The sequence below is a fragment of the Electrona antarctica genome (assembly GCF_951216825.1).
Source record: "Electrona antarctica genome assembly, chromosome: 4".
Taxonomy (NCBI): Eukaryota; Metazoa; Chordata; class Actinopteri; order Myctophiformes; family Myctophidae; genus Electrona; species Electrona antarctica.
Genome location: NC_136809.1, coordinates 41,425,302 through 41,439,646, shown reverse-complemented (window position 1 = coordinate 41,439,646; position 14,345 = coordinate 41,425,302). Strand labels below are relative to the sequence as shown.

The following is a 14,345-nucleotide window of genomic DNA, read 5'->3' as shown; positions in this document are numbered from 1 at the left end:
TCTGATACATACGCATCAAGCGGGGCATACGCAAAGTAACCACAGTATACCGCTAATCAACTTACAAATTACATATACATATACATAGAGGCATTTCCTTTAATCCACCCGACACTGATCGACATATACGTCACCATCGAAAGCCGTCGCTCATCCGTATTAATTACAACATTACGTAATTGATTGTTGTTAATTACGTAACGAAAGAATTAATTTGAAATGCTTAAATAGAATTACCTTCATGGTGGTAATTCATGTTCTTCTTTCACAGAGAAGCTGAGATTTGACAGTTTGTAGCGGTCGACAGTACTTGCGCGTTCTGCTTGCGCACTAGTAGGCCATTGATGGCCTACTTGTGTGCAACAAGCAAGTAGGCACTCGACAGGGTGCAGTTCTAGTTTTGTATGTTATTTGTTTCAATTAAAATAGTTATCTGCAAACACCCTCACCCTACGGGTGGTACGCAGGACCGTTGAGTGATTTCCAACAAGCGCTTCCCATGACCCCAATGCTCCATACTGCTCAATGTTTTGCTACTCAGTCTACAGTAGATGAGGGGGTGTGATGCATGTGCATACTCTCATTACATTATAGCTAAAAGGCCTAAATTCTAATTGTAAAATGCAAAATGACTCTCGAAATGCTCTCCCGGATGGAATGGGTTAAGAAACTAGGGAGGGGATCACAAGAGGCCGTTTGTCCTACATGTTGTGTTGATTGTTCCAACACACTGTGTTTCTCTGGCTGACAGGTGATGTCGTTCTATTTCAAAGAGAAGAGGAATGAGCTCTCAGGTGAACTGCTGTTATATTACGTTATGTTATTCGTTATGTAATGTGTTGACCTTTTCTTGTTTATACTTTTAAGTCTTATGTATTACTCTTCAAAACGTTCAACATATTTTCACCTAGAAACTTCATAATGTTCTGCTTCTTTTCAGAAAGCACGGTTCAGTACAGCTTTTTGAAAAAGTGAGGTGGTTTTCCACAACTGTGTGTGTGTGTGTGTGTGTGTGTGTGTGTGTGTGTGTGTGTGTGTGTGTGTGTGTGTGTGTGTGTGTGTGTGTGTGTGTGTGTGTGTGTGTGTGTGTGTGTGTGTGTGTGTGTGTGTCTCAATGGTATCTCAATGGTATCTCAAAACAGCCTATAAAAAAGAAATTGTATCGGCCTAAACAGAAGGAATGTGCTCCAATATTGTTCTGCTGGTGAAATAGAGTATGTGTGTGTTGTTTGGCAAAATGTTTAGGAGGCTACTCCTGAAAACTTTAGAAGCCAATCATGGCCAATCAGGATGGATTATGAGAAATCAAACAAACCCATCTTGATCACATGAAATGAAATGAAATGAAATGAAGTCTATATTTACCCAGGGTATCTGGGCTAAGCTCAAGAACTTGTTTCCAGCCAGGCCCTGCTCATAGAACACATTTCATCGTAGTGGTTGATGCCTTGTTCAAGGGCATTTCAGCGGTGGTAATTTTAACGTGTCGGACGGCTGATTCGAACTGGGAACCTTCCGGTATCTAGACCGCGCCGCTATCCGTTCGGCCACCGCTGCCACAAGACTATGGACTATGGAGATCATGTGTACCGATTTGCGTGAAATTTGGATAAAATCTGAAGGAGTAATATTAGAAAATGTGTTTGACATATGTCAGCCTCCTGGTGGCGCTATAAAGAGCAGATGTGAAAGTTTCCAGGCAAAGGTTTTTCCTTGGCCTCCAGGGAGTGTGCATACAAGGTTTTACACAGACCGGTGCAGTTATAGGTAAAAACACTAATCGGCCAGTCATAGCGCCACCATGAGGCTGAGTTGAAAATGTTCCGGAGCACTCCTGCAAACTTTGGAAGCCAATCTTAGCCAATCAGGATGGAGTCGGAAAAATCTGAAAGACCTGTTTTGTGGAATTGCTCTAGAGAGACTGTGTACCAATTTGCGTGATGTTTGGACAAAATCTGTAGGTGTACTGTCCAAAAACTTGTTTTGCACAAAGCGGCCTCCTGGTGGTGCTATTACAGGCCAATGTGCAAACTTTGGGGCAGAGGTTCAGCTCTGGCATTCAGGGAGTGTGTGTGCAGAGTGTGGCTGCGATCAAGCCAACGGTGCCAGAGATTAGCTGTTCACAGACGGACGGACACACGGACGGACGGACACACACGGACGGACGGAGTGCAAAACATACTCTCTCCCCATCCTTCGGCCTCGTGGAGACAATAAGATCATTAAGAAGGCCAGCTCGGTTGTTGGCCTCCGAATGGAGAGCCTGCAGTCAGTCACGGAGAGGAGGATCAGGGACAAACTAAACTCCATGCTGGAAAATCCCTCCGCTTTTATGTCATTCTGCAGGATAGGGTGAGCGCCTTCAGTCGAAGGCTCACCTTCCCACTGAGAATGCATACGGAGCGGTATAGACTCTTTCATGCCAACTGCCACTCTATAATGCAAATGCATATTAACTGCCTCTAGCTTGGTCCCAATTCGTCCGAAATCAACAAGATCGTGCACTTTTCGATTTTTGGCATGGTGTTAGGTATGGTTATAAGGTTTTCAAAAACCATTGCAAACGAGTTGGGCTCGACCCCTAGTGGTCTGTTTGCAATGAATCTAAATTTAAAGTATATGGTTAAAAACCAAAATAATTGATAAAAACAGATTTTCCAATGGATTCCATTAGTATTGGGTATGCTAAATAACATACTAAAAATTGGGGGGAAATAACTTCTGGAAAGGCATCATTTTCAAGATGGCGTCCACGATGGCTGCCGCGAGCTTAAAATGCCTATAAACTGGGATTTAATACATAAAAAATCATAACAATTATGCACTTGGTGACAAGATTTTGATTTTTGGCATGGTGTTAGGGATGGGCATAAGGTTTTCAAAAACCATCGCAAACGAGTTGGGCTCGCCCCCTAGTGGTCCGTTTGCAATGAATCCTATGTTAAATAGGCCAGCATTGGATTCATTGCAAACAGACTACTTTTTTACATTATAGGGTGTACCAAAATCTCCTTGAGGGGGCGTCAACATATGTGTCACGTGGTGACACATATGTGTCTGGTTTGTTTACATTGAACGACCATCCCGTTCTTTTTTTAAACTGACCTCACAATGGTGCAGACTTGCTCAGTAAATAAGTGCCACAGCAGGTCACGTCGAGGGAATGAGCCAGAAAACGGAATTATATGTTCAGCTTTCCAGCATGGAGACAGCATCAAGGAACCCAGATTGACGAGTTTACAAAAAGACATAGAATTATGGAGTAAGAATAGTCTCAAAAGACTCACAGCAAATATTACAGATTTGTAACTCACAAGTTCAGATTTGCAACTCACGTGAGTGAACTCACAGGTTCACATTTGTGTTTTGTATCCACAAGTTCAGATTTGTGTTTTGTATCTGTATTTCGCATCTGTGTTTTGTATCCGTGTTTCGCATCTGTGTTTTGTATTTGTGTTTTGTATTTATTTGTGTTTTGTATTTGTGTTTTGTATCTGTAATTCGCATCTGTGTTTTGTATCCGTGTTTCACATCTGTGTTTTGTATTTGCGTTTTGTATCTGTAATTTGCATCTGTGTTTTGTATCCGTGTTTCGCATCTGTGTTTGAAACACAAATACAAAACACAGATGTGAAACACGGATACAAAACACAGATGCAAATTACAGATACAAAACACAAATACAAAACACAAATACAAAACACAGACGTGAAACACGGATACAAAACACAGATGCGAAATACAGATACAAAACAAAATTTGAACTTGTGGATACAAAAGACAAATGTGAACCTGTGAGTTCACTCACGTGAGTTGCAAATCTGGGCTTGTGAGTTAAAAATCTGTGAGACCTTTGAGACTACTTTTGAGACTCTTCTGACGTTGGGCGTTAACGAACGTCATCATTGGCTGAGGGAATCTGTCAATCATTCTGATTGACAGATTCCTCGGCCAATCAGATTGGTCCGCCTTCAGCCAATCCTATGGCTCTAACGCCCTGGGGGCACGCTGGACCATAGCTCTAATGCCCTGGGGGCACGCTGATCCATAGCTCTAATGCCCTATGGCGGTGGGCACGATGGTCCATAATTCTAATGCCCTAAGGCGGGGGGCACGTTGGTCCATAGCTCTAATGCCCTATGGCGGGGGGCACGCTGGTCCATAGCTCTAATGCCCTATGGCGGTGGGCACGCTGTTCCATAGCTCTAATGCCCTATGGTGGGGGGCACGTTGGTCCATAGCTCTAATGCCCTATGGCGGGGGGCACGCTGATCCATAGCTCTAATGCCCTATGGCGGGGGGCACGCTGGTCCATAGCTCTAATGCCCTATGGCGGGGGGCACGCTGGTCCATAGATCTAATGCCTTATGGCGGGGGGCATGCTGGTCCATAGCTCTAATGCCCTATGGTGGGGCCTGCTCTGGTCCATAGCTCTAACGCCCTATGGGGGGGCGCTCTGGTCCATTGCTCTAACGCCCAATGGGGGGGCACGCTGGTCCATAGCTCTAATGCCCTATGGCGGGGGGCACGCTGATCCATAGCTCTAATGCCCTATGGCGGGGGGCACGCTGGTCCATAGCTCTAATGCCCTATGGCGGGGGCACGCTGGTCCATAGCTCTAATGCCCTATGGGGGGCGCTCTGGTCCATTGTTCTAACGCCCTATGGCTGGTCCATAGCTCTAATGGACCAGCCATAGGGCGTTAGAGCTATGGACCAGCGTGCCCCCCGCCATAGGGCATTAGAGCTATGGACCAGCGTGCCCCCCGCCATAGGGCATTAGAGCTATGGACCAGCATGCCCCCCGCCATAGGGCATTAGAGCTATGGACCAACGTGCCCCCAGCCATAGGGCATTAGAGCTATGGACCAGCGTGCCCCCCGCCATAGGGCATTAGAGCTATGGACCAGCGTGCCCCCTGCCATAGGGCATTAGAGCTATGGACCAACGTGCCCCCCGCCATAGGGCATTAGAGCTATGGACCAGCGTGCCCACCGCCATAGGGCATTAGAGCTATGGATCAGCGTGCCCCCAGGGCATTAGAGCTATGGACCAGCGTGCCCCCAGGGCGTTAGAGCCATAGGATTGGCTGAAGGCGGACCAATCTGATTGGCTGAGGAATCTGTCAATCAGAATGATTGACAGATTCCCTCAGCCAATGATGACGTTCGTTAACGCCCAACGTCAGAAGAGTCTCAAAAGTAGTCTCAAAGGTCTCACAGATTTGTAACTCACAAGCTCAGATTTGCAACTCACGTGAGTGAACTCACAGGTTCACATTTGTCTTTTGTATCCACAAGTTCAGATTTGTGTTTTGTATCTGTATTTCGCATCTGTGTTTTGTATCCGTGTTTCGCGTCTGTGTTTTGTATTTGTGTTTTGTATTTGTGTTTTGTATCTGTAATTTGCATCTGTGTTTTGTATCCGTGTTTCACATCTGTGTTTTGTATTTGTGTTTCAAACACAGATGCGAAACACGGATACAAAACACAGATGCAAATTACAGATACAAAACGCAAATACAAAACACAGATGTGAAACACGGATACAAAACACAGATGCGAATTACAGATACAAAACACAAATACAAATACAAAACACAAATACAAAACACAGATGCGAAACACGGATACAAAACACAGATGCGAAATACAGATACAAAACACAAATCTGAACTTGTGGATACAAAACACAAATGTGAACCTGTGAGTTCACTCACGTGAGTTGCAAATCTGAACTTGTGAGTTACAAATCTGTAATATTTGCTGTGAGTCTTTTGAGACTATTCTCACTCCATATAGAATGGCTTGGATCTCGGCTGTACGGCGCACGGGCGCATAGACATAACGTTCAACAAAGTATCTAAGCACAGCCGTGTTTGTTCACAACATTTTCCTTGTCCTTGTAATGTATTTGGGCCCAACGTTCTTTATATTCATCCTGGTGTTGGTTCACTATGTTGTCGCCAAGAACGAGCTCAATATTTACAAAAACATACCACCGTCACTCTATTCTGAGTGATGTGGGCTAGAATTGAATGCCCACGAGAGGGCCGTCCCTAGCTTTTCAGACGCCGCCCTCCTCTTGGTGACGTACACGTTTTCACACCCTTGAAAATGATGCCTTTCCAGAAGTAATTTCCTACATTTTTTGTATGTTATTTACGTAGCATACCCAATACTAATAGAATCCATTGAAATTTTTCTTTTATCAATTATTATGGTTCTTAACCATATACTGGCACATTACATATTAGATTAATTCATTGCAAACCTTATGCCCATCCCTAACACAATGCCAAAAATCAAAAACTTGTGCATAATTGTTATGATTTTGTATGTATTAAATCCCAGTTTATATGCATTTTAAGCTCACTGCAGCCACCGTTGACGCCATCTTGAAAACGATGCCTTTCCAGAAGTTATATTTCCCCAATTATTTTGTATGTCATTTAGCATACCCAATACTAATAGAATCCATTGGAAAATCTATTTTTATCAATTATTTTGATTTGTAACCATATACTGACCCATTTTAATATTATATTCATTGCAAACGGACCACTAGGGGGCGAGCCCAACTCGTTTGCGATGGTTTTTGAAAACCTTATAACCATACCTACCAGTGCTACCACCATGCCAAAAATCAAAAACTTTTGCACGATTTTAACGAATTGGGACCCAGCTACTCCCCCAATTTTGCATATGGTCCCTTAGTGGTTCTGGTCTTGTGTGCTTATGTCCACTTGTGTTTGTTGTTTTTCTGTCTGTCCAGCTTGATTTATGTGCCACATTTTGCTGTTGTAGAGCTTCAATTTCCCTTTAATAAAGTATATCTCATCTTATCTCTCATATACGGTACTATGTCTTCATGTTGTCCAGCTCAGTTCTCAGAGTGCGGCAGGCCCCAGTACGCCAGACCTGAGCCTGGCGACATAGAGAGGATCATTGGAGGCAAGACGTCAGTTCCTGGGACTCATCCATGGCAGGCTTCCCTGCAGCACAGACCCACCGGCTCTCCTGAGCCCTTCAAACACGTGTGTGGAGGCAGCCTCATTGCATCCTGCTGGGTTCTCACTGCTGCACACTGCATGTGAGACGAATCAATGTTCTTGTTCTTAATTTAACTTCCATTTTCATGAGATCGTTTGATAAACTCCTGTTGCATGATAATATTTCTCAAGTCGGTGTTCAAAAACAATGGTTCTCAACCTTTTTAAGCTCAAGACCCAAGTATATTCACATTACTTCTCTCTGGAGAAATGATTGACCATAGTTGTTTCTCCAGTAACGATTCCATGGACATGCGGGTGGTCTTGGGGGGAGTGGACGTCATTAGAGATGAAGAGTATGACCAGTTCATCCCCGTGGAGAGAGCCATCGTTCACGAGGACTACAGAATATCGTACAGCAAGGGTCGGGCCAGTGCTTTGCACAATGACATCGGTGAGGCCATGCGTTTACATGCGTCACTGACCACTGCATGGTTAACTGTCAAGCAAGTTACCATTCTGAATGTATTGACACAACTATGAAGAAAGTATGCGACGTTGTTCAAGAAATTGGCTTAGACAGTGACGTAACCCTTTGTGAAATGTGATTCAGGCTGATAAGATTTAAGGTGATTGTTTTGTCCTTTGTAATGCCGTTAACACACTTCCCTCTCAGAGGCTCTATAGAATGTCCAGAACCACACACACACGTGTTGTGACAGGGCCGGATCTACCATATGGGCACATTCCCAGAAGTTTCCCCCATTTTGTTATTATCTAAAAAATGAGTCAAAATTAGTGTTTTATTGTTGGTGAGAATGCAGCTGGAAAGTGCAATTGTGTGTAAAGCAGCAACGATGCGCTAGATGAACTTTGTTCAAGGAGGGTGGGCTCACTGGGCCGTGTGAGGTCAGGTGACAGGTGGAGAGGTGATTCTGGTGGAATAAAAGACATGCGTCCGCATGCAGGCTTTGTTTACATTCTGCACGCATAGCGTGTCAGGTGGCTTGACAAAAAAAGGTAAAAACACTGAAATACGCTGGCACTGGCGGATTCTGCTCACGAAGTGGGTCAAATAAAAATAATGTGTTAATGCCTGGCTGTCACTCGGGGACGGGGGAGGCAGCCGGAATAGAGGGTATACGTACGTGACATCATCATCATACCCGGAAGTTATGCAGGAACGCCTGCTGAGTGGCCAAAAACTACTTTCTGGCCTTGACAGCCCATACATCCAAACAGAAAAGTCCTATCTGATTGTATTAAACTTTGCCATTGACGTTATGCAAACGCATACCCTCTATAGGCCAAAATAAATGCCTAAAAATGCACAAAACCGCAAAAATAATATCGGGTCCGCAACTTCCCCCCGTCCACGCATGCATGTGCAGGGGGGCCCTTTGAGTTTCAGTGCCCAGGGGCAGACATGGCGACTCGAGTTAAAAGACTCCTACTCAAGTCGCACTTGAGTTGCCACAAATGGGACTCTAGACTCGGTCGGAACACAGCTGATTTCAAAACCACAGATATGGCGAGACGAGCACAATCTGATGCACGGTGGAGCCTTTCACTATTTAAAGTTAAATTAAAACGGCGAAAATAAACAAATATGTTTGGCTTCACATCAGCTATCCAATGTCATTCAACTTTGCATTTGTTTAATATGTTGATAAGATAATAGGATTGTCTGTGAGGGAACGTTTTTGAAACATCAGGTTTCATGTGCGCTGCGACTGCTGACCTCGTTAAACACTACATAATTAATGTTCACTGCATTAACGTCAAGTTCCATATGTTGCTCACCCCGTGCCAGCGTAATGTTACTGTGCAGTACCTATACAGGCTTATTTGGTTACAAAAATGCTTAGCAGTAGCCTATACTCCATTGCGCGTCATGCATCATTGGTTATTTCCTCAAAAGAACAGATCTGCAAGCTGTCAACACACCATGATGAAACGGCGTGTCGACAGCTTGTAGGCGTAGTTACGCATTGGAACAAGCCGTGGGTTTGAGAGGCTGATTTATATAAACTGTAAACTTTATTAGATAAGTTGTCACTTTTTACAACGATAGCTGTAGCTCTGTTTTGGACCATATGCACGAATAAGATGGATAATAGAAAAGGTTCACGGAGACACTTACTTGGAACTGGCTAACTATACTGTGGTGACTGTGAACTGCGGGGAATATTGGTGGTTGAGCGCTCTTGTTACCCACACCAGTGCGCAATTGATTTGATTGATATGATACATATTAAGATATAGACGCAAGGAGCCTAAATGAATGAATGTATGTAGCCACAGTATGTTATTCTGATAAACATTCATTCCGTTTTCTTTGTTGTCAGAAATACAAATGAATTGTTTCTCAACCTTTTCAGGCCGGGGGACCACCCCCAAAACCATGTGGGGAACACACTGGAGGTTCCAACCCACTGTACTAATGTACCATTACTAATTCTGTTCACCTTTTCTCAGCATTACTCCAGCTGAGAGTCATGGACAGCCCGTTCTGTGTCAAGGAAAGCCGCTACGTTAAGACTGCCTGTCTGCCAAAGGAGCGCTTCCCTGACGGCATGGTGTCGTGTGTGATCTCTGGATGGGGCATCACTGTTCCAGTCATGGGCATGCACCAAGTACCACCATGTATGTATCCAGCTACACATTACCCCCAATGTACCATGTTAGTACTACACATTACCACCGTATTCATTGTCTGTGTTGGAAAGTAATACATCTCGTTACATATTACTGTCTGAGCAAGAGCAATTATATTGTTACTTTTACCAAAATGATCAAATAGAACAACTAAATAGCCTAGATCTTTATTTTGTATTATTATTATTATCATTACTTGCGCAAGAAGAGTGTGCAAGTAATGCTATCAGTCAGGTGCTACGATGCGTATGTCCCTTAGCAGCATATGATATGACGTCATATGCTGGCACGGGACATACGGAAGCAGACCGTGCAGGTATGTTTTCCGTCATGCTACGAAGCGTATGTCCCATGACGTGATGAAGATATGTACCAATGCCAGGGTATAATTGGTTTACGATGGTGACGTAATGATGATATGTTTCAGTGTCGGGTGGATTAAAGGGACATACGCATCAAACCACCCGAGTAACCACAGTATACCACTAATCAACTCAGAAATTACATACATATAGACATATACATATATATAGACATATGAGCATATGACGTGATGAATATATGTACCAATGCCAGGGTATAATTGGTTATCGATGGTGACGTAACGATGACATGTTTCAGTGTCGGGTGGACTAAAGGTAATGCCCCTATGTATACATGTATGTAATCTGACACCACTGCCATAACAGGTATAAGTAATCATTACCATACTTCAAAATACTACATTTTTTCCTCCAAAAGCAAGGTACGTAGCAAATAGCTAAACGTAATAATTCAATATTGCAAGCGAGGGCTGAGAGGCTGAGATTTGAAAGTTTGTAGCGGTCTACAGTACTTGCACGCTCTGCTTATTTTATTTTATTTTATTTTATTTTATTTTATTTTATTTTATTTTATTTTATTTTATTTTATTTTATTTTATTTTATTTTATTTTATTTTATTTTATTTTATTTTATTTTATTTTATTTTATTTTATTTTATTTTATTTTATTTTATTTTATTTTATTTTATTTTATTTTATTTTATTTTATTTTATTTTATTTTATTTTATTTTATTTTATTTTATTTTATTTTATTTTATTTTTACAAAAATCAATAAAATGTCATTATAATTTGTATGCTCAGAGTTGTTCTTCATATCGACACAATGTTGGCCAATTGATTCATTTATTTAATGCATGTTGATTTATTCGACAGTTACTTTTGTAACTAGTTACCCCCAACACTGTTCATTGTCTGGCTTCTATGTTAGAACCAAACCAAACAGAATGTCTTCCTCTCTGTGTGCTCCTGACCCTCAGGGTACCGTCCCAGCAAACTTTTGGACGCCCAGGTTCCCTTGCTCCCTAAGCATAGCTGCATGGCTCCACATGTCTATGGAGACCGACTGGACAATACCATGATCTGTGCAGGATACCTGACGGGAGAGGTTGACGCCTGTCAGGTGCGTTTGTGTGTGTGTGTGTGTGTGTGTGTGTGTGTGTGTGTGTGTGTGTGTGTGTGTGTGTGTGTGTGTGTGTGTGTGTGTGTGTGTGTGTGTGTGTGTGTGTGTGTGTGTGTGTGTGTGTGTGTGTGTGTGTGAGAGAGTTTTTTTTTATTTTGAGGGGCGCTAGCCCTTCCTATAATGTTTGTTTTTAGTTCAATGCCATTGACAATGAAGAGAAATTAATGATTGTTTTGTCCCTAACACAAACATTAAATCCCATTAACAATAAAGACAATTTAATGTTTGTTTTGACACCGTTTGTTTTACATCATCAACTAATCATAGGTGATCCCTCCTCGATGTTGTAAGATGTTAAGAGCGCCCCTCACTTAACACAGGTGTGATTTTAATTATTTATTACACACACCGTAGCCTGAAAGTACCCAAGCTTTCCAAGGACTAGAGGAGCGGATTCAAAACCGATGCCGGCTCCCTATTGGTTCAAGAACCTATGTGCCCGTCTCCCCTCCCCCTGTCCGTGAAAGGTTACTTGGAAATTAGATAATTATACGTAATTTCTAATTTCACTTTAAGCGTGGGCTAAAACTGTATTGCTTTTATTTTTAAACCTGTTTATTCACGTACACGCAATCTGTACAGCAATGTTGCACGTGAATTGCGTGTGATTGACAACCTGTTACCTTCCTTGTCACCCCTCCAAAATGCAGAGGTTTCAACAAAATATGGAATAGTATTTACTTGCGCAAGCAGAGCGCAAGTATTGTGGTCGGCTGGACCAGAAGTGGTATGTATGTATGGTAGGTGTGGTTATAATCGGCTGTTGATGGTGACGTAATTAAGATAGGTTTCAGATTACATACAATCATGTATACATGCATTTACCTTTTACCCACCCGACATTAAAACATATCTTAATTACGTCACCATCAACAGATGTTATAGAATATACCTACCACGCCTACCTTATATACATGTATACATACATACCACTTTCGGTCCAGCCGACCACAGTATACTACTTTCAAGTCACATACACCAACATGCGTCATAATAAAGTTGTTTTTATTTTGGCCCTGTAAAGCAACTTTGAGTACCTAGAAAAGTGCTATATAAATCATGTATTTTTATTAGGGATTAAGCCAGAAGGGGCGAAGACCCCTTACACCGGGGCTCCACCGGGCGCGTCAGCGTCGTGTCTCCGTCACCGTCAGGGAATGTTCCATTTTTAATCAATGAAGGGTGGCTCCACTGCCCGCGTTGCGTTGCGTTTCGTGACTGCATTAAAATTGCCCCGGTTCGTTTTTTGACGCACACGACGGAGACGCAGCACGTGCAGTGGAGCCCCGGCGTTATTGTTTTCGTACGGGTCCGCCATTTTTTCGCCGTTTTGGCAGTTCTGTGCTGTCGTTATGGTAGAGGGTCGTGAGAATCGCTCAAGAACTGAAGCTCACAGTCATTCGTCGAAGGACCCTTGACATTTAGATCTCCCAATGAATGAATTATATGATCTGCTCTATGCACTCTTGACGTCAAGGGGGGACTAGCTCCCCCTTGAAATTGCATTTCCATTCATTTGTGTGGAGTCTCGACCCTGCTAATGCATGGTTGGTTGGCTGCGGGAGTACAGCGTTGACAGACAACCCCTTCAGCCAATCAGCGTAACAAAGAAAGTGACGTCATCTCCAGTCTCCAACCAGCTATTTAAAGAGGAGACGCTGTTAAGAGAGGGGCCTTTATGGCTTGACCCCGTTTTATCGCTGCTTGCAGCTATTTATTATTATTCTTTTATTCTTTATCCCTGTAGGGTGACTCAGGCGGGCCCCTGGTGTGTGAACAGACTGGAACTCACTATATCACTGGTGTGGTGAGCTTCGGGGACGGATGTGCTCAGAAGAACAAGCCTGGTGTCTACGCCAACGTCCACAGATATGTGGACTGGATCACTGAGATGATATCTAACCCTAACGCTAGGAACAGTGATTCTGAACTTCTCGACTACAATTATTATCCCAGTGGTCTGGAGACCACCAGTGGTCCTTGAGGGGGTTCCAGGTGGTCCCCAGCTAAATGATGGGGAGAGTTGGTAACCAAATGGACCCTTATTAGATCTTTAATCTAGATCTAACTTTAAAGGTGCACTTGGTTTCATTTTACATTCTCAAGAGTAAAAATATTCTGCATTACTTAATTTCTACACATTATTAGATAATGTAGAATAATTGTTATTTTGATCTTTGCCTGTTATCTCTCCTATATACCGCATGGAATTGGGGACAAAATAACAAAATATTCTTTGTCTGAGGCTAAATCTCATCAAATGCCATCAATTTCAGCGTTGGGTATTCAAGAATAACAGATGTACAAGCTCACTGCAAATATTTGGAAAAATGTTGAAGATGTTTGAATAATTTGTTGTAAATCTGTCTTAATGGGTTAGTATATGCAGATGTTATGTTAAATATTTCAAAACATAAAATATATGAAAACAAAATGTGTGGAGGTACTTCCTTTCCCTACTAGCAGTGTGCACAACTCATCTGGTGGTGATGTCCAGTGAACCGAGTACTGAGCCATGTCCAAAATATTGACTTGTCCCCTTGGGTATGGTCGGGTCTCCCTTGGGTATGGTCGGGTCTCGGCTCAGGGCATATTGACTTGTCCTTTGGGTATGGTCGGGTCTCCCTTGGGTATGGTCGGGTCTCCCTTGGGTATGGTCGGGTCTCGGCCCCTTGGGTATGGTCGGGTCTCGGCCCCTTGGGTATGGTCGGGTCTCGGCTCATATTGACTTGTCCCTTGGGTATGGTCGGGTCTCATATTGACTTGTCCCTTGGGTATGGTCGGGTCTCGGCTCAGGGCATCTGATCTGAAATGGATGGACCCGTATGGACTATACAGGTTGGCATTTGTAGTCTTATTTAGTGGTGATGGTGGCTGGAATTTATAGTTTTATTTAGCAGTGATGGCCTGTGGGGCTTTGGTTCTCTTCATGAGGTTTGGAACAAACAGCAGCCCTGAAGCTCTCTCCATGGTTTCTATGGGAACCAGAAACAATAAACAACAAACAATAAACAACAAACAAGAAAACAATACATACATACCAGTAAGACGAGTTTTCCTTTATTTATCCAGGGTAGTAGCTGAGCACAAGCTATATATAGCTAAACAGCTATACACAAGATATATATATATATATATATATATATATATATTAGTGCTGACCTCGATTAGTCGAATAGTCGACTAATCGAT

The 14,345-nt window shown here is 42.9% G+C and overlaps 1 protein-coding gene across 3 annotated transcripts in view; it reads left to right on the top strand.

Annotated features, from left to right (window-relative positions):
• LOC306921762 (complement C3-like) overlaps positions 1-13,536 on the top strand; it is a 53,583-nt gene extending 40,047 nt beyond the window's left edge. For all 3 annotated transcript variants that reach the window (XM_079499049.1, XM_079499048.1, XM_079499050.1), the window contains 6 exons: positions 752-794; positions 6,881-7,091; positions 7,287-7,444; positions 9,469-9,636; positions 10,951-11,093; positions 12,901-13,536. In XM_079499049.1, coding sequence (XP_079355175.1) covers positions 752-794; positions 6,881-7,091; positions 7,287-7,444; positions 9,469-9,636; positions 10,951-11,093; positions 12,901-13,137 — 960 coding nt within the window. In that variant the 3' untranslated portion in view covers positions 13,138-13,536. The remainder of the gene's footprint in view (positions 1-751; positions 795-6,880; positions 7,092-7,286; positions 7,445-9,468; positions 9,637-10,950; positions 11,094-12,900) is intronic.
• The last annotated feature ends 809 nt before the right edge of the window (positions 13,537-14,345 follow it).